We start from the raw sequence: 18,284 nt of genomic DNA, 5'->3' as shown, positions 1-18,284 counted from the left end.
AAAGAAAAACTGTTTATTTTACAGTGAAACAAGCAACTGCAATTGTATAGCAACAAGACCTAACTTCAAACTAAAATTGAACAAACTTTGATTCGTTATCCTTTTAAAAGATCTCATAGTAATGTCTTTTGAATACTAGATATGACGTTGCTTTATTGAAGTTGTGAGCTGTACAGATTAAGTTTGAGTAATACCACAATAAGCACCTCAATGTCACCATTAATTGATGGGAGAAAATACATTATCAATATTATCAATTAATACATTTTAAAATACATATCTTTTGATTAATTTACAGAATGTTTTTTATTAGTAATAATAGGCAGCTGAATTTAAAAGTCTAGTTGTATATTTAAAAATTAAATAGGGAACAATGAATCCATGATTTCCTGTCAAGTCTGTGCAACCTGTGCGTCACACAAATGTTGCGTTTAATAACATGTGGGAATTACCATTTATCATTAGTGGCCCCGCTACTGTGAAACTTCACAGAACAAATGTTTCTATTACAGTTGACTCAACTTCCTTATCGGTGATTTTGGAATTCGGTTAACCGAGAATATGGCCGCTCTCAAAATAATAATTTCCCCTCAAGTACAAAAATAACTTCCCTATAAATGTTTACATGGTTAGGTGGTTCTCGGTTGACTTAAACTATTTCCCACGGTCTCTGAAGGCAGCTCCGCTTGCTGCCATCCATGCATCCAGTCCTGTCTGTGGTAGTGATGGGAATTCAGGCTCTTTTTAGTGAGCCAGATCATTTGGCTCAGCTGACCAAGAAGAGCCGGCTCTTTCGGCTCCCAAACGGCTTTTCATTTTACCACTTCTGCCTTTTATAATTCAGCCAAATTTAGCTTTAGCTGTTTTGACCTATGATTAGTATGTGTGCACATATATCACTTCAATTATTCAATACAATTCTACTAAACCTTATAATTTCCAGAATACAATAATTTTACATGCTGCTTCGTTTCCAACTGTCACTCATCTTTTCTGCTATTCGCGCACCGCACTCTCTTTCTCTCCTCCTCTCCCTCCTGCTCTGTACCTGTAGACCGCTCGGAGAAGATCGTCCTGTCATTCTGCCTTGAATTAAAGGGACTGTTTGTAAGAATCAGAAATGCTTGTTAACAGCGACACCTGTGGCCGTTAAGTCAACGAAAGTCAGCGTCGGGCTCGCGCTTGTGCCCGCTCTACATAGACATGAACGAGCATCGCTCAAAACAGTGAGGCAACACACGTCAGCTAAAACCACAATATCACTATATTTCACCTGCTTGGCAGTAATGTTAGCTGACCAGACGAAGGTCTCTCCATGAATCACTGCTGATCCTAGTGTTGGCTTTTCCTGCTTCAACCTCCCGACCACGGCCGGAGGAAACAGGGGAGACACTGGCACCCGGTCGGAGACGATAACGTTTCTCGCTGCGGAGCCCCGTCACTTCACAAGACACGGAAAACCTCTGTTGGTCTGGAGGAGCTGCAGCATTTATTTCTGCACAAACGTTCACTAGATATTCTCAGAGCTAAACTAACTCTTCTGCAGTGTGTAGTGTGTAGTGTAAAGGTGGAGCGAGAACGCGCGCAGTGTGTGACTGAAGGCAAGCGTGCAGAGGAGCAGAGTACAACAGAGACTCTGGCCCTGGAGACCAAAGCTACGGTCTCCCCCGTCTACTACGATCACGGCCAACACTGTTTAACAGACGGGCTTCAATAGATATAACTTTGCGATTTTGGTGCTTCCGTGTAGTTTGTGTTGGAGTCTTGTCTCCAATGGCATATGCGAGCGCGCATGGGAAACCGACCCGGTTGATTTATACGTGTAAAAAGTTACAAACAGTCCCTTTAAGTAAAGAAAAAAAACTGCTCTCGGACGGGAGCCGGCTCTTTGAACCGGCTCGTCCGCGACCAACACATCACTAGTCTGTGGTACCTGCTGGCTACTTTAACTTAGCAGCCTTTACCTATCACTCACTCACTTATATGTTATCAGGGAATAATGATAATAAACCGCAGACAAAATGAATTTATTTTGTTTCCCCCTCGATGCGCAGCTGCGTTTTAAGGAGAAGATGGAGATGGACACCACCATCCATTAGTATTTTAGCTGCTGTAGCTGTGTTATTTAGCTGAGTCCATTTTGCGTGTTAACTGGAAGTGGAAGGAAAAAGACAAAGAGAAAAGAGCTTTCCAATAAGCTACAATGGTTTGGGCCTAAGAAGAAGAGAAGAGGTAAGGATGAAGACTATCATAACAGATTTAGTGATTAACACCAGTGGTTATGTGACATTTAGAGAGGATGTTAATGGAAATATCTGCAGAAAATGTCATTTGGTTTCATAGCAACCTAGCTGCTAGCTGCTAGCCTCTTAAAGCTAACTATGCTAAAGCAAAGATGCAGGTAGTCCTGTAAGGTAGCGTGTCTTTGCTAAAGGGGCAGCTACTTTTGAGTTATGATTAAACAGTAATTGTTGTACATGTTATATGTCTTTTATTGTGTCTTCCCGTCCTCGTTGAAGTATCCTAGACAACGCAGTGATGGTGTGTCCATGTAACGTTGGCTAACATGACGTCGGATGTTTGTTTTCTCTTGTTTAGCTGTGCTTGACATGCCTAAGTTTGCAAACTATTAGTAAGTTTTTTATGCTATTTTTACATTTTTTAAGTGCAAACAATAAACAGAAGTTTGTTTATTGTGTAAATAACACTTCAGGTTGTGTAGATGAACTCTTATAGGTGGATAATTCACAATTAGAGCAACACTTTTCTATTACTTGCATGCAGTTTTTCTAGTCATAAACAAGACAATTAAAGTAATCCTATAGGTCCATAACAGTGTTTTTTTGTCACAGTGACTAGCAAAAACTTTTGGGTTTGTTGTAGCCTCACATCATATCCTGCATTTATTATAGCACTTTGCTCCCAGTGTCACTTCCAAGCTGTCTTAAGTCAAAAGCCATAATCACTCACTGTTGATCATGAAGGCAACATTATGTGTCTATCTAGCTTTTGATCTAAGCTAAAGGACAGCTGATTTGCTTTTTTTCTAGGAAGCCATTTTACGTGCCTCAGTTGGGGGAAGGGCCAGAAAATGCATCATAAGTCCACAGTTAAGTAACAATTAGGAATACCACAGCTCACATGTATGTATCTAGCAGGGATGGAGACAAGGACATATAGCAATCAAGCTTGTTTATCTTGGTTGACACATCATCATGGTGGTGGGTGGAGGCCTGGGGGTCATGAACTCATTTATGGCAGGTAGCTGTGAGCTTGCACAACATCTGTAGTCAGCTGGTGGTAGAGCTAGTTTGTTTGAATTGTGGGCACAGTTTTAAGTGTATGGAAGTGTTAGTCTAAGTGTGTTTTATTTTAATGTGGACATGCAGGAGTGAAGATACGTTTCATAAAAGCAGAAGTAAACATCTCCCTTCTCTTTTAAACAGTGACATTACCGACACTATTTACCATTTAAAGCATTACTCTGTAAAAGAAAAGTAGAAATAGGGATGCACCGATTAGATTTTTTCAGTCCCGATACCAATAGTGATACCTGGGTTTTGGGCATCGGCCGATACCGAGTACCGATCCGATACCAGTGTTAAATTAGTAACCTGTATGCCTCACTGTGTGGAAGTGACTGGGATCATTCTCTTATGTGTAAGGCAACATCAGGCGTGACTTAAACACTGCTTTCCTATCTTTGTAAAACAAAATGTGATGACTAAATATATAATAAAATAAATACTTAAAATAATAAATCGCACACCAGCAACTTGGTAAAAAAAGCTTCAAAATTAACAGGAATTACAATTCAAGTGGAAACGTTGTTAATGCAGCAACAAATTGGTCAAACCTTAAACAGAACATCAACATGTATATAGTAATTAAACGTAGAATTTAATTGAATAGATCGGCCCCATTGTCACCGATACCAGATCCAGCTTAATGAGTCAGTATCAGCCCGATATCCAATCCCATATCGGTGCATCCCTAAGTATAAATTCTTTTTTTAATACATTGATAGATACAAGCTCAGTCTGAGTAAGCATAATGGTTGTAAACATGACTATTCCAACTTGTTAAAGCACATGTAAACAGCTTAAATGAACTATAGTATGCCTCAGTTGGAGTTTTTTTTTACAACATTTTGTGACTCGGATTGCAATCACAATGTTTGATAGATACCATTTGAATCTACTCATGTTTCACAGTAAAAAAGAGCAGATTAAACATTATGCCTTTGCTAAACTTACATGAAGGGTGTAACGTGATGGCAATATGTCAGAAACTTTAATTCAAACTGATGTTGATGTGGTGAAAGCTGTTTCGGTGATTAATCGGGCTATGCTGAGACGATATGAACAAAGATCAACTTTAACATTTGAGAATAATTACCTTCATATTGAATAATAAGAGACGTTTCAGATTAGGGCTGGGCAATATGACGATATATATATATATATCGTCAAAACAATATAAAAATGTCTATTTAGTTTTCCAGTATTTAATTCACACAGGAGTACACACAAATAGGCTTTACCATGTGGTTATTTCATAAAGACTATTTATTTACTGAATTCCCCGAAAACGTGTTGTATCGATATCGAGATATGAAATGACCTATATTGGGAATTTTGGCCATATTGCCGAGCCCTTTTTCAGATACAACATGTTATTTTAAACTGTTAATAGTTCATCATGTTGTACATTGTCCTTAAAATGAAGACGTTGGTAGGCGACATAAGGAAGAAGCATGTGACTGCAAGATGACTGGGGGTTGTAGTTTTGGGGTAGCACAGAGGCACTTCGGGAAAACTTAAGCTGACACATGAGACATTTGTCTGCCTAAAATCAGGTGACTCCCAATGTCAGTACTGTTAAATTATGGGAATAATAACGAAACAGTTCTTTGAAAAACTGTTTTATTGCTCATAATAAACGTCCATGTAAATGTGGTCAGTGTGTTACGGCAGATAAAAGGTTTTTCCTGTCATCTTGTGCTCCCTGTGACGCAGCTCACTGCGAAATCGTCTTCACTTCCTGTTTAGGTTTCGCTGTGGTTTCAGTATAACTGTTTCCTCTGTAGCCAAGCAAAGGGCACATCGTGCACATGTTCTGTCGAGATGTTATGGTGGTGACTTGTTTGTCCATTCCAGACAGGGGAGTGGGGTGCATGTTTTCTTTGGCCCTTTGACACATCCATTGTACATTGCGGTGGTAGTACAGTGTGGTTTTCCAGGCTGGATGTTTGGAAAATGAGCAATACCTAGCTCCAGACTGTTTGACAACAACAAGTAATTGTCAGGGCTGCCCTCTTAAAACTGAGTATTCCTTGTCGGAATAAACCGCATGCTTTACAATACTACTTTATCTTGTCTTTATCACCTTCATCTCCCTTTTGATAATTGAAATTAATTTAATGTGAAGTCAAAAAGGAATCATAGCAATCATGTGGTTTGTTAATTGTATATGCTATTATTTAGAGCTAATTGTGTCTTCAGCTAAGACCTGTACGTTTATAATCAAATCTTATTTCCTTTTATAAAGAGAAGCTCGACGAAAGTAAGTTGTTTGAAGGCTCTTCCAGAGTCTGCCAGTTTAATTAGCCCCGAATCTAATCAGACATCAGCAGCTCTTTTTTTATCCCTCAGTACGGCTGCTCACACAGCAGAAAAATATGCTACTCACTGTGTCCTGACCTCATGCATCTGTTCTTCAGCTTTTGTTCTGTAGGATGTGAGTTAAGCTCTCATGTGGCTATATAGTCCAGTGGAGGTGAAGCTCATTAAGGCCATTTCATTTCACAGATCTGGCACACATCCGTGCTGTGAGATACTGCACATTATAACACTCACTCTTAGACTAGTGGAACAGTAATGCTTCTGATAAAGGGCAATACAAATCACTGGCATAGCATTTTTCACAGCAGGGTAAGTGCTTTGCAGGCAATAACAAATGGATCAGTAACATAAACAGTAAAAATCCCAGTTAGTGAGATGGATCCAGAAGAGTAAAATGAGCAAGTACAGCAAGTATTGATTTATGAAATACATAGATTTTGTAATAAGTGATTCAACCAGCGGGCAACCTCCGGTCTGAAAAGTGAAGCCAATGTGGAAGTGTTTTAAACTTGCATTCTTTCTAATAGACAGCAGTGGGTGACTCCTCTGGCTGCAAAAAGAAGTCTGATTGTATAGAAGTCTATGAAAAAATGACCCTACTTCTCACTTGATTTATTACCTCAGTAAACATTGTAAACATGAGTTATGAGGTATTCGGGACAGCCCTAGTACCTTGTGATTGACAGGTTGCTACCACGCCGTTGTCCGGTCTGCGAGTTGTCCCTGTTTTTGTCTTACAACTTTAACCCTTGCACAGTGTGTTTTGAGGTCATGAAAGTTAATTGTAACATTTAGGTCGCCTAAAAAGCTCCATCCTCTCGTGTCACTTTTGGTTGCAAATAACCAAGATGGGGACGGCCAAAATGCCAAACTGGAGGCTTCAAAACGGTAGTCCACAAACTAATGGATGACATCACGGTGACCACGTCCACTTCTTATATACAGTCTATGGATTCAACAGAAACTAATATTGCTATGCTAAGTTTCTGCACAGGAACTCTTCATGGCAAAGACCCTAATATTTATGAATCCTACAATGTAATTTTTCATCAACTAGGCTCTTCATTCACGTTCACATTTGGCAACAGCATGTATTAAAACGCATGCTCTGGTGAGTGTGAAGGTTTATTTAGAGGTTCAGAGTAGTAAGCTGTAGCTTAGCATGTTTCTATTTGTAGGCAGGCAGATATCCCAGAGTCAAATTTAGCCCAGACTGCTCTCTGAGGAATAAGATTGTGACTGATGTATGGAAAACTATCACACAGCACAGAAATCCCTATGACTCCTCAGTTGGGTTGGGGTGATTTTGGACTTCTCTTGTTATCATGTGTGATAAATAGGAATGACTGCATGTTGGTGCTGTTCAAGTTGCATGATGCTTTCAGTTTTAAATAGTCATGTTTCAGCTGCAGTAATTGTAGTTTGTTACACAGAAGCATCTGAGAAGCCGTCACTGGAAACTGTTTGGAAAAGGGCAGGTACTTTAAAAAAAATACTTGGCAGATGATTTGATGAACCATATGTCAATCAAACTTGGCCAGTTGGACTCGGGAGAAGAGCAAAAACATCTTTTCCATCGTGAAAATCCTTCAGTGGCGGTCTTTGCTCTTCTTTCAATGTTGTTTAGAGCGAACAGTCGCCTCTCTTGATGCCTTACTTGAAGCCATGAATTTTCCTGTGATATGTGATCCGGCAATTCTCGCGTGATCTCGTGACATCGCAAGAATATACAGTTGCCGTGCAAGGTTAGAGTAATAGACCATTAGGTGGAGTGTTTCATGTATGTAAGCATTAATGGCTCAGGCCAAAAGAGAACCTGATATAAACAGTTGAGGTTTATCTGTTTGACCAAGCCAAGATAGGTTTTAAGTGTTTCTTGGCATTACATTACAGTAATGAGCAATAATCTGTGAATTATTAAAAGCTTATGAAATGCATACATACAAAAGCTTTATTTAAACGATTGACATGGGCCATTTTTGCAGAATAATTAAAATGAATTAGACATTCACAAAATTACTCCTCCTGCTCCAACTACTACTGTTGTTTTTAAGAAATTGCCAAACAAAATTTAAACGTAATAATGATGTTGTGCCTAAAGACTTAATTAGAGGAGTTATCTTAGATTACACAAATACTTAAGTGACAGTTTTGTGAAATACCAGTGTATATATTCTCATTTAATTATCGCTGACATCCCTAGTCACTGTTTTATTAATAATTCAGCATCTTTTGTATATCTGCTTGAAAGGCTACTTTTACTCATCAAGTCTTGATGATTTCATGGTTAACCCTAAGAATTTTAATGGGACATTGGTAAACATTTTCACAATTGAGGAATAATGGAGCTATCCAAGATTATAAAGCCACACTTTATCTAAGTGTACTGACCATGCTAAGTTTAAAATGTAGTTGCATCATAAAATGTTGAATCAATATTGACTTAAAGCCTAGGGAGTGATTTGTAAATTATTAAAGACTTACCATAGTTCAGATACGGGTGAAAAGGGTAATGAAATTAGTAAGCTTGGTGTGCATATTGAAGAGCTTGAATGACGCAGGTTCTTTGGAAATGTTGCCAAGATAATGGAGGATTGTGTGTCATGTTCCACTAACAATGTGGCAGAAAAAAGTACCCTGAGCATTGTGCTACTTGTGTCAAAGCTGTGAGTGGCAGCATTTTGTTTCTGAGCTCGTCTGACTTTATTTTAAAGTCAAAATCCACATGAACTTTCTATCGTTTGGCTATGTATGCTATTTACTTTACCACAGACTATTACGCTGTCTTGAGGGGTCATGAAATGGCTGTCAAAGTTAACGAGTTGAATTAGTTTTAATACCACTAATTTCTTTAACGCATTAATGCAACTTGCGATTTTTAGGTTGTAACGGGCTCAGTTTTAAAGCTAGAGTGAAGATACTGGCATCATATGAAACTAGAAAACCTACGGAATCCATTGGTCGCAACCATGGGTTTTGGCAAGAAAAACTGACATGGCCATTTTCAAAAGGTTGGGCTTGAGTTTGCCATGTTACGATTTGAGCATTTTTTTTATGCTAAATGCAGTACCTGTGAGGGTTTCTGCACAATATTTTGTGTTGTTAATTGATTTCCAATAATAAATATATACATACATTTGCATGAAGCAAGTATTTGCCCACTCCCATGTTGATAAGAGTTTTAAATACTTTACAAATCTCCCTGTAAGGTACATTTTCAACAGATACAAAATTGTTGATTAATCGCGATTAAATATTTGAATCGATTGACAACCCTAGTCACGATACAAAACAAGTACAGTTTAGCAATGGAAAATAAATGAATCCAAATGCAAAACCCAGTGTAACATCCCATTGCACTTTACCTAAATAGTGTCATCCTAAAAGCAAGTTGCTTGTGAAAGTTTTTTTTTTAGTTTGATTTTATGATCTCGGCATTAAGACGCCCCTGTCCTAGAGGCATTTTGTGCAGTTTTCAAACACAGAGTGGGTTGTGTTCATTGTAAATAATACTCCACTTCTTACTAAACCTGTTTGCTGGATGTCAACTATACAAAGCGCGCCTTAATGAATCTATTGTTAATTAGTTTTGAAATGCAGAACACTAGTCACAGCACTGGGCTCCTATTGGTAAACGCTACCAGCTCCCTGTGATTCAGATAATGCACGCCTGCTGAGTGGAGGCATTCCAGGCTGTGAGTCAGTTCAAATACTTCAAACCTGCCTGAATGAAAGGATATAAGCAGTTGTTTAGAGAACATGCCAATCAAGGCTTGGAGCCTTGTTTTGATATGTTAATTAAAGATAATCTGGAGCTTCAAAGAAATATTGAGGAAGCAGGAACTAAAGAATTCTGAATACTCAGACTTGATCCTAATTTTGACACCGTCTTCCTCAAACATCAACAGCTAAATACTTTGACATAAAAGGAAGACAGAAAATTAGGTGTATTCATTACTGCTATTGTTGTATGAATATGTCTTTGCACTATTACCATTTGTGTTTCCTAAGGAAAGTAATGCTTTTGTAAGATAGTGTTGATTTAAAGTCAGAAGTCATTCTTTTTTGGGGCCATTTTTGATAGAGACCTTCTCGTAGCGGTGCAGTCCTGCCGGCGCTTGTCCCCAAACAGCTGCTTATATGAGGCAGGTTTGCAGCATTTGAATGGACCCTCCCTCTGGAATGCCTGCTGTCAGCAGGTTTGCTTCAAAAGCACCAGGGGAGGTGGCACTGACCGCCCATCTGTACCCATTACTGACAATGTGTTGTTCCGATGCATTATAAAATACTCTCTGTTAACAGCATTTGTATGAATGCAGAAAACAGTTTGTGTTTTTCTCTACTTATTAAGGGGAAACACCCCAGGCAAAAACATTGTTATTTTCATGCACTGGTCAATTTTGAGATTTTGGGCTATTTTGCTTCCGTAACATGTCTTGTTTCAGAATAGTGGAAAGAAAACATCCAAAATACACATTTAGGTGTATGTCTGACTATATTATTTACTATTTACGTTCATAGATTTCTCCTAAATTCAGCAAAAGCATTAGATAATTGCTCATTTGTATATTTAAAGATAACATTTCAGAAAACTTCAATGTAAGTAATCTAACTGGGGAAGTAAAAATTGGGCCCATTTGTGATCATCATAGTGTCAGGATTTTTAGACTCCATACTAATTTAATGGTATCACATGGCTTTGTAGCTGCTCAGTTGCATTTTCTATGTAATGAGATTGTTATTGATTAAAAAACCAAGGGTAGTAGCCTGTTTCTATTTATAAAAATTAATGGCATATGTATATAATTGATGTGCTGATAATAACTGACTACTACATGCAAGTATGAACTTAAGACCGAGAGAGTAAGAGATCAGGAAAAAAGTGTTTTAGATTAGATCAAATTATTCAATACAGTTCTGTATTTCCAAGAAAACGTACGCCCTGATCATAAATGCATGGAGCCCGTCTCAGTTCTGTGCAATCGTAAAGTTTCCGTTGATGACCGGATGAGCTACGCATTTCAAAATGTCACAATAAAGTGATTGTAAACTGAGTCAAAGGGTGTTTCCCCAAATCTGGATTTCATCATTTTATGTCAGAACTTTTTTCTCTTGCTCACTTTTCCTTATCCTTAAGTGACACCATAATTAAACAGTACATCAATCATAAAGATTATAAAATGATCTGACAAAATCATTATGCATGTTCCCCAAAGTAACATACCTGTAGAAAAAGAACTACTGTGGGCTTCAGGTAACGTAAAAACACTAAAGGCTCTCGCTAGAGCCAGTGTTTGGCTGTGCTACCAAAGAACGGATATTGCCAAGAAGTGGAAGTCAACTGTTCACTTTATTGCAACGTCAGCGCCAAGTAACAAAGCTACGCTTACGCCATTTTGGACTGAAAGTGACTACCAGAAGCCAGTAAAACGTACGCCTATAAAGTGCTGCACAAAATTATTTCTATTCTATTGTAATTTTCTACCGAAATGGCCTATGCTGAACAATAAAATATTATAAATATAATAAGCGTTGTCAGTCCAAAATGGCGGTAGCGGCTGTTGTAAAAAAAACAAAAAACACCGGAGTTTCGTCTCTGCTTCTATACTGTTTGGTGTCACTGTAGAAACATGGCGACTCTGTGGAGCGGACCCGTTCCCTGTAAAGATATGAAGGGCTCATTCAGTCTCAGCTGATTGCACACGAATGAAAAGTTATGAATATTATATACCATTTCTGTTAATAAATTCCCCAAAATGTTACACACTGTTCCTTTTAAAGAGTTTCAGGCTAAGTGTAAAAGATGTTTAGCTATCGATCTGAACTTTGGAAAGAGCCGAAGGGCCCCTGCCAAAGGATCTGGGTCTGTGTGTACCAACTCTTTGGTGCTTATCTATAATATATCAAGGAGCCAGACCTCTAAAGTGTTCTTTAGAAGTGATCAAATCTTAACATCACCGGGAAGAAGTGAAATGGCATGATGCTGCCAGTTTTTTTACTAGATAAAAAAAATCTTTGCGGCGTGTGATAACACATTTGTCAGTATGTCATCATCATGTATAGATGATGAAAACGTCTCCTGTTTGTTACAACCTGCTCGCCGGAAACAGCGCGCTGTCTCTTTAACAGGCTGCACGGTGCTTTGCCCTGTGCTCCGGGCATAGTGGGGGAGGGAGGGAGGTTGTTGCCGGAAAGATGGGACCCGATTGGCTGGGTCTTACTGAGGGCAGTGACATCACACGGAGGAGAGGCCCTGTGGTGTAAAATAACATCTCCTTTTATGGGACGAGGTGGATCATACCATTCTCGGGGAGAGGTGAGATTTTGTTCCCCTCTCGCTGCTCTCTCGAGGCAGTCTTCCTCCCTGTAGATTTTCCCCTTAATTGGCCTGTGAGGCTCTTTTGTAAATTAATATAGCTCTAAGGCTCTTTAGACAAGCTCATTTATTTCTTTAGCGTTAATCCTCTCTTCTTAAACCACTTCTTATTTTATCAGCTTTTGTTTTACTGTTTTAATTTTGAGTTTGAAGGTGTATTAAACTGCAGTATTACTTCTTTCCTCTCTCTTTTCTCGCTGTCTCTCTTCTTTGAAGGTGTAATTAGTAAGATTAATTATTTTAGACATTGATGTATTGCAATGTTTCGGCAGTCTTTATAAATGTCTCATCATCACTATGCTTTGTTGTCGTGTTGAGCCCCCATAAGAATGGAGGACGGAACCTGCCGAAATAAATGACTTGATAAATAAATAAATAAATAAAAAATGTAGCAAAAATAATATTAAAAATAAATGCAGCCATTATTTCATTGATAAAATGTGACATAAATTGATATTTCTGTTTTAATTTGCTTTATTTATTTATCTGCGTATCAATTCCCTTATTTATTAATTCTTCTGAAGAAAAGAATACAGAAATAAACAAGTTTTTGGGAAATAAATAAGGGGTGAAATGCAAAGGGAAAATCATGCATAAATAAATAAATACATGAACAAATACATACATTTAGAAATAAATATAAAATAAGTACAAAATAAGTCAATTTGAAAAATAAATACATAAATAAAAGGGAAAATTAAACAGAATAGTAAATAAATAAGGGAATTGATACAAAGATAAATAGATAAAGAAACAAATTAAAACAGAAATATCAATTATGTATTTATTGCTAATATTTTTGCTACATTTAATGACATTTATTTATTTATCGAGTCATTTATTTATTTATTCATTTATTTTTGGCAGGTTCTGTCCTCCATGCACAAGTGCCTCCTTTAGATAATTCATATGGTTAATTGACTGCAATTAAATGACTCCTTGCTGGGCTGTTTATACTCATAGCTGAAGATTAAAATTGGCCCACAGCGCTGTTAGCATTTAAGACAAGAGGCACCACCAGGACTGTCTCACACTCGTGCCAAATCTCTTTTTTTTTATCCCATCTTTCAGTCTCGCATTCACTCTTAACATTTGCACACTTACCCACCCACAGCCTCTTGTTCTCCACACATGCTTTAACCTCAAAACACTACACAAACAGAAAGAAAAGCTTTGACGTTTCCTAGCGTGTGACTACCCCCGCTGTTTGCCGACGTGGTATCTACCGAGAGCGAGCAGTCACCTCCCCTCCCTAAGTCAGATTTGTCACCACTCCAAGGAAATACACTGTACCTTCGAGTCGAGTAAAGAAACTGTAGTTACACTCTTCTAGCTGGATGCCCACAGATACATTTAGAAATAAAAAGGGGGCCAGGTTGTCTTCACTGGAGGAGGTTGGCGTAGAAATTTAGGCTGACAAGTCATAACGAGAATACTTCTGAATCCCTGGGAGATCCTTTGAATCCTCCTCCCTCCTCCTTCCAATGTTTCAGTGGTTGGGGCCATGGCCTCTCAGTCAGGGTAAGAAATGCACGGCTAGTTGGCTGCTTTACTTATTTCTCTTGGTGTCTGGAAAGAACAAAACACTTTACTTAATCTTCATAGTCATAGTAAAATGTTTTTGGATGATCTTACGAGTATAATGGCTGTCTCACAGAATCCCTGTCCTGTACTCATAGTGCTCAGATGACCATCAGTTCTTCCTTTCTTTTTTTATTTGATTGTGTTGAAGACGTGGCCTGGCTGTTATGTTGTGAGTTAAAAAGAGACAGATGAGCTGATTTAATTTAGGTATACAGTGAACTGCCTTCTCAACTCTGAAGACTGACCTTTTCAGTCTGGCACACTGTTGAATGATTACAATAACCGCATGGCCACCACACTTTGATAATCAATTATAAATGGCATTTAAACTCATGTCTTGTGTAAGAAGTGATTTGCTAAAGGCTGGCCGACAGTAAAAGAGTTTTCAAATTGAAAATGTGAGAGAAACCCCACACACGTTATGTTAAATTCAACAGTTTTGTTCCTATAGTGTGTGGTGAGCAACAATTTGGTCAAAACAGCAACAACACACTAACAGATTACATTCATGAACAACAAGAATCCCGACTCAAAAAATCGTAAATCTCGCAAAATCTCTTGCGATTTAAACGTGATTTTAGTGTAAACAAACATGGTGAACAACGGGCAGGAAGAATTAGTGATGTTCACGAAGAAAAATAAAAATAATGGATGGAGACATGTTAAATAAACACTTGTGTTGTTACCACAAATCAACAAGTTGGTCCTCCATATCTGAGCTCCATCTTATTACTACTTTATGCTTCGCGTTTTGCATTAGCTCATGCATTAGCCGCGGCCGCCATGGTAGTTGTCTGTCCTTCTGCGTTATTGGTTTTCCTCGGGGTTCCCCACACACAACAGGAGATCCAATCGTAAATATTGTAATAAAATAATGTTTAATTCTTACGATTTGAAATTGGTGCGGCCAGGATGGACTTCTGAGACGATCGGGGGATGTAAAAAAACACTCTTAACATACCTCACACCTCAAGAATGTCTGGAAAGATAATCTTTAGAACCATCAAAAAATTGTGCCCAAAATCGGCTTGGTTCTCATGTAGTGTGTACCCAGCATTAGACATCATGTTTCCTCTTGTTGTACCCTAGTATGTTGGAAACTGATCAACTCCGTAGGGCCTGGGCTTTGGAAACCAAGGCTCATTTATGAACTGTTTGCTCTTGAAATGAGTAAAGCATAAATGAAATTGCTTGTTCTGGGTGTTTCCCAAACTGGGCTGATATTAGGATAAGGCACTAGTGCATGATTTCCCTCAAGGCCACAGGTTAAATGGCAGTTGGATTTTTGGTTATTGAGTCAGAAATGAGCAATATGCTCGACAGGGCCCCCTTTAACGGGGAAAGGAAATCCCCCAATACTAGGCTTAAGAGTAGATCTTAGATTTGAAAGTTAGTTGGAGATACTGTGTTGCATCTAGTATTAACTGATTCTGGGTCATTGTGAGTGGGGATGTCCCCTCCACTGTGCTGTAGTAGTTGCTCTGTCATGTTAGACATATGATTATTTTTCTCTATCCCTGCTGTCTTCTGTGATGCTAAACCACACTTGGCACACAGTTAGCTTCCGTCCACTGTATTATAAACAGTACACATGTGTGTTGACACGAGGGAAAACTGCAATGCAGACAGAAGCGCAGTTGGGTCACAGTTTTTCAGGAATCAATAAGTTGAAGTGGAAAACGTGTTTCTTCACAAGTTCTTGATTCTTATACAAAGGTCATCCACACAAAAGTTGCTTTCTATAGGGCTATTCACTTATCCTCAAAGTCATATGATTTCTTCAAAACAAGAACTCTGCTTTGTGGCTTTACTCAAAAATGAATTTAAAAATGTTCTTAACGCATGTTTGGGAGTATTTACAGAAAGGCTTTAGGTCCTTTTTTATCATTCATATAAAGGTATTGTATTGTTAAACTGGGTTTTGGTTTGCTTCTCGAGTTTTAGCTGGTCTAAAGCCAACTGAAAAACAGGTTGTGCTCCGATGCTTAATCCATATTCACACAGTCACATCATGTCGCCAAATTTCCCCCATTCTTATTTCCATTCGGGTACTTGGTGTACTTCATTATTTATTCAAAACCAAGAGACTTTTTAGCCTTTCATTTTAACCAAGATAGTGGAGCTGCAACGATTAATCGATTAGATGTCAACCATTAAATTAATCGCCAACTATTTTGATAATCGATTCATCGGTTTGAGTCATTTTTAAGAAAAAAAAGATAAAAATTCTCTGATTCCAGCTCCTTAAATGTGAATATTTCTGGTTTCTTTACTCCTCTATGACAGTAAACTGAATATCTTTAAGTTGTGGACAAAACAAGACATTTAAGGACGTCATCTTTTTTTGTAAACACTGATGGATATTTCGTTTTTATAATTTTCAGACATTTTATAGACCAAACAACTAATGGATTAATCGAGAAAATAATCGAACATGAAAATAATTCTTAGTTGCAGCTCTACAAGATAGATTCCTTGAAAAAAACTTGTCAATTAAGTTATTGTGATGTAGCAAAGGCGGGTATGGGCCTGTATATGAACATTTCTGCTCCAAGATTGTTGAAACCAGTGGCAGACAGTTGAGCCTCCTGTCTGTTGGTTTTCCTAAGTGCTGTGCTACAGTATGACAGGGTGTAACCCCCTGTTCAACTAATAAAAACCAACAGATTGGGTCAATTAGTTGGGCAGAATGAACATGAGCAGTGTTTACAAAGGATTCTGTGCCTAGGAGGCATTTGACTATTTAACGCTTTGCTAACAGTGGCCCATTCACACATTCAGCCCCTCTCCAAAACTGACATTGACAGGCTCATTTACATATACATGTAGTACCAGCATAGTAAATGCACTCTTGGCACATAACCATTTAGTTTGATTATTTGTCTAACCAATGGAGATGTAGAGAGCATGAGCGAGAGCATTTCCAGGGCATGAAACTTGCTTTTTCTTAAACCACAGATGACATTTATAGCATGAAAGACCTTCAAATGGTACTTGTCAGCTGCCTGGTAGAGGAGGCAAAATGACTAACATCAAGCAGAATTTACTAGGATGTGGCTCACACTCGTAGCTGGAAGTCTCTGTCATACTGGAGAGCAGCATTTATGCTTTGTTTACAGTTTCTTTGTGAACTTCACGATAGTTGTGCAGAACAAAATAAGCATAGGTAACAAAAGGAAAGTACTCCATTTTATGTCCATTGCCCTCCTCAAAGCCGCAAACCGTGCTTTCAACCGTCTGCTCTGTAGGGCTGATAACGCTGCTGGACACGCCGCTGGCAAATCCTTTTGCGATCGCAAATCGCTCTGCTTGTGCAGGAGTATTGCGGCAGTAGTAGCATTATAAAATGCAGAATTTAACTGCACAACAGCTGCTAGCAGAGACAACAAGGTCAGCAACGTCTATAATTTGTTATCCACGTTGAATTAACCACTGGTAGTCGCATGTTATCACGTCTGATGTCGTTTTGTTTTCTTCCGGAGAAGTGTCACATGATATGGCCGTGACCAATCAGGGAAGGACACATTGTGACTGACACCCTGTCTAAACATAAACAGATATTTCTTTTAAATGGATATTTTCCTCTACGTTTTGGCCTCTTGTCCACACAAAAGAGTTTTGGGTCACAAAAAACGCCTTCTAAGGTGCCGATTTTTAAAAACTCCAGTTTCGTTGTATCTGTGTGGACGTGTAAAATGGAGCGTTTGGGAAACGATGACATCCTCTCCTCATTTCGTGCATGTCCATTGTTGTTTTATGTAATGAGCATGCGCCAGACACAATAACAAAGAAGGCGAACTACCGGCTTTCTTACGTTTTGTTAGAGCTGCTCCAGTCTGATGTTCCAGTCACAAGAGGCCAAAGCGGTGAACACATTAAACATGTTGAGGCCGAATGGTGATTGAATGTGCTTTTGGCCGATTGAAGGCGAGGTTTGGAGCACTCAGAAGGGCTATGGACATAAATCTGAATCATTTGTCATTTATGCATGTAAAGAGACAGTTGATGACAGCTGAGTGATGACAAGAGTTATGAGGTTCGACCAGGAATCCCCCCCCACCAACAATAACTGTCATCGAACTGACTGTAATGAAGCCGAAGGAAAGGGAGTGAGAAGGGTGGGAACAAAATGCATTGACCCTTGACTTGTGATCACACTTGTGGTGACATGTAGATATTACGGCGAGCGTTTGGAGTCGTTTTTGCGTGTGATTTTGAGTGTGGACAGAGATATTTTGTAAAATGAAGGTCGTGTGGACAGATTTTTTTTTTAAACTGAGGGGTAAATATACATTTTTGAAAATATCTGCATGCATGTAGACAGAGCCTGATGTGAGCCAATCAAGAAGCGAAGTCATCATTTTCAAAGTTCTCCGTTTCTGTCCGTCCAGACTAAAATGCAATCCCACAGTTTCCAAACTAAAATGGTGTCAGCAGTGTTTTCAAACGTCTCTTTTAAAACACCGGAGTAGTGTGGACGCTAGACATAAATGTAGCACGTTGGCTGTTTTAAAAAGAAAACACATTAGTGTAACTGTAGCCTAAATCTTCCGATCTGTTAGCTGTTGTAGACTCTTGTTGTCTGTGTGAGGAGATCAGTTGTCCGTTCAGTTGTAGCAAGTTTATTGTGCAATTTTACTTTAACCGTGTCTGTTTAGTTTTAGACAATGTGTAGTCTAAACTTGGTTCAAGAGATGATA

At 38.7% G+C, this 18,284-nt stretch overlaps 1 protein-coding gene across 9 annotated transcripts in view; it reads left to right on the top strand.

Moving 5' to 3' along the window:
- The first annotated feature begins 1,914 nt into the window (after positions 1–1,914).
- aff4 (AF4/FMR2 family, member 4) overlaps positions 1,915–18,284 on the top strand; it is a 40,886-nt gene continuing 24,516 nt past the window's right edge. For 2 of the 9 annotated variants that reach the window (XM_074611454.1, XM_074611455.1), the window contains exon 1: positions 1,915–2,232. Coding sequence is in view for 3 of the 9 variants with exons in the window: in XM_074611453.1 (XP_074467554.1) it covers positions 13,505–13,521 (17 nt within the window). In the remaining 6 variants the exon portion in view is untranslated. Of the gene's footprint in view, positions 2,233–3,050; positions 3,110–12,779; positions 13,522–18,284 lie in introns of those variants that run through there. The other 7 variants (XM_074611457.1, XM_074611459.1, XM_074611453.1 and 4 more) reach the window with 7 other exon arrangements.

This window comes from Sebastes fasciatus, chromosome 16 (genome assembly GCF_043250625.1).
Source record: "Sebastes fasciatus isolate fSebFas1 chromosome 16, fSebFas1.pri, whole genome shotgun sequence".
In the NCBI taxonomy this organism is placed as follows: domain Eukaryota; kingdom Metazoa; phylum Chordata; class Actinopteri; order Perciformes; family Sebastidae; genus Sebastes; species Sebastes fasciatus.
This window is presented reverse-complemented; position numbering and strand designations above follow the sequence as displayed.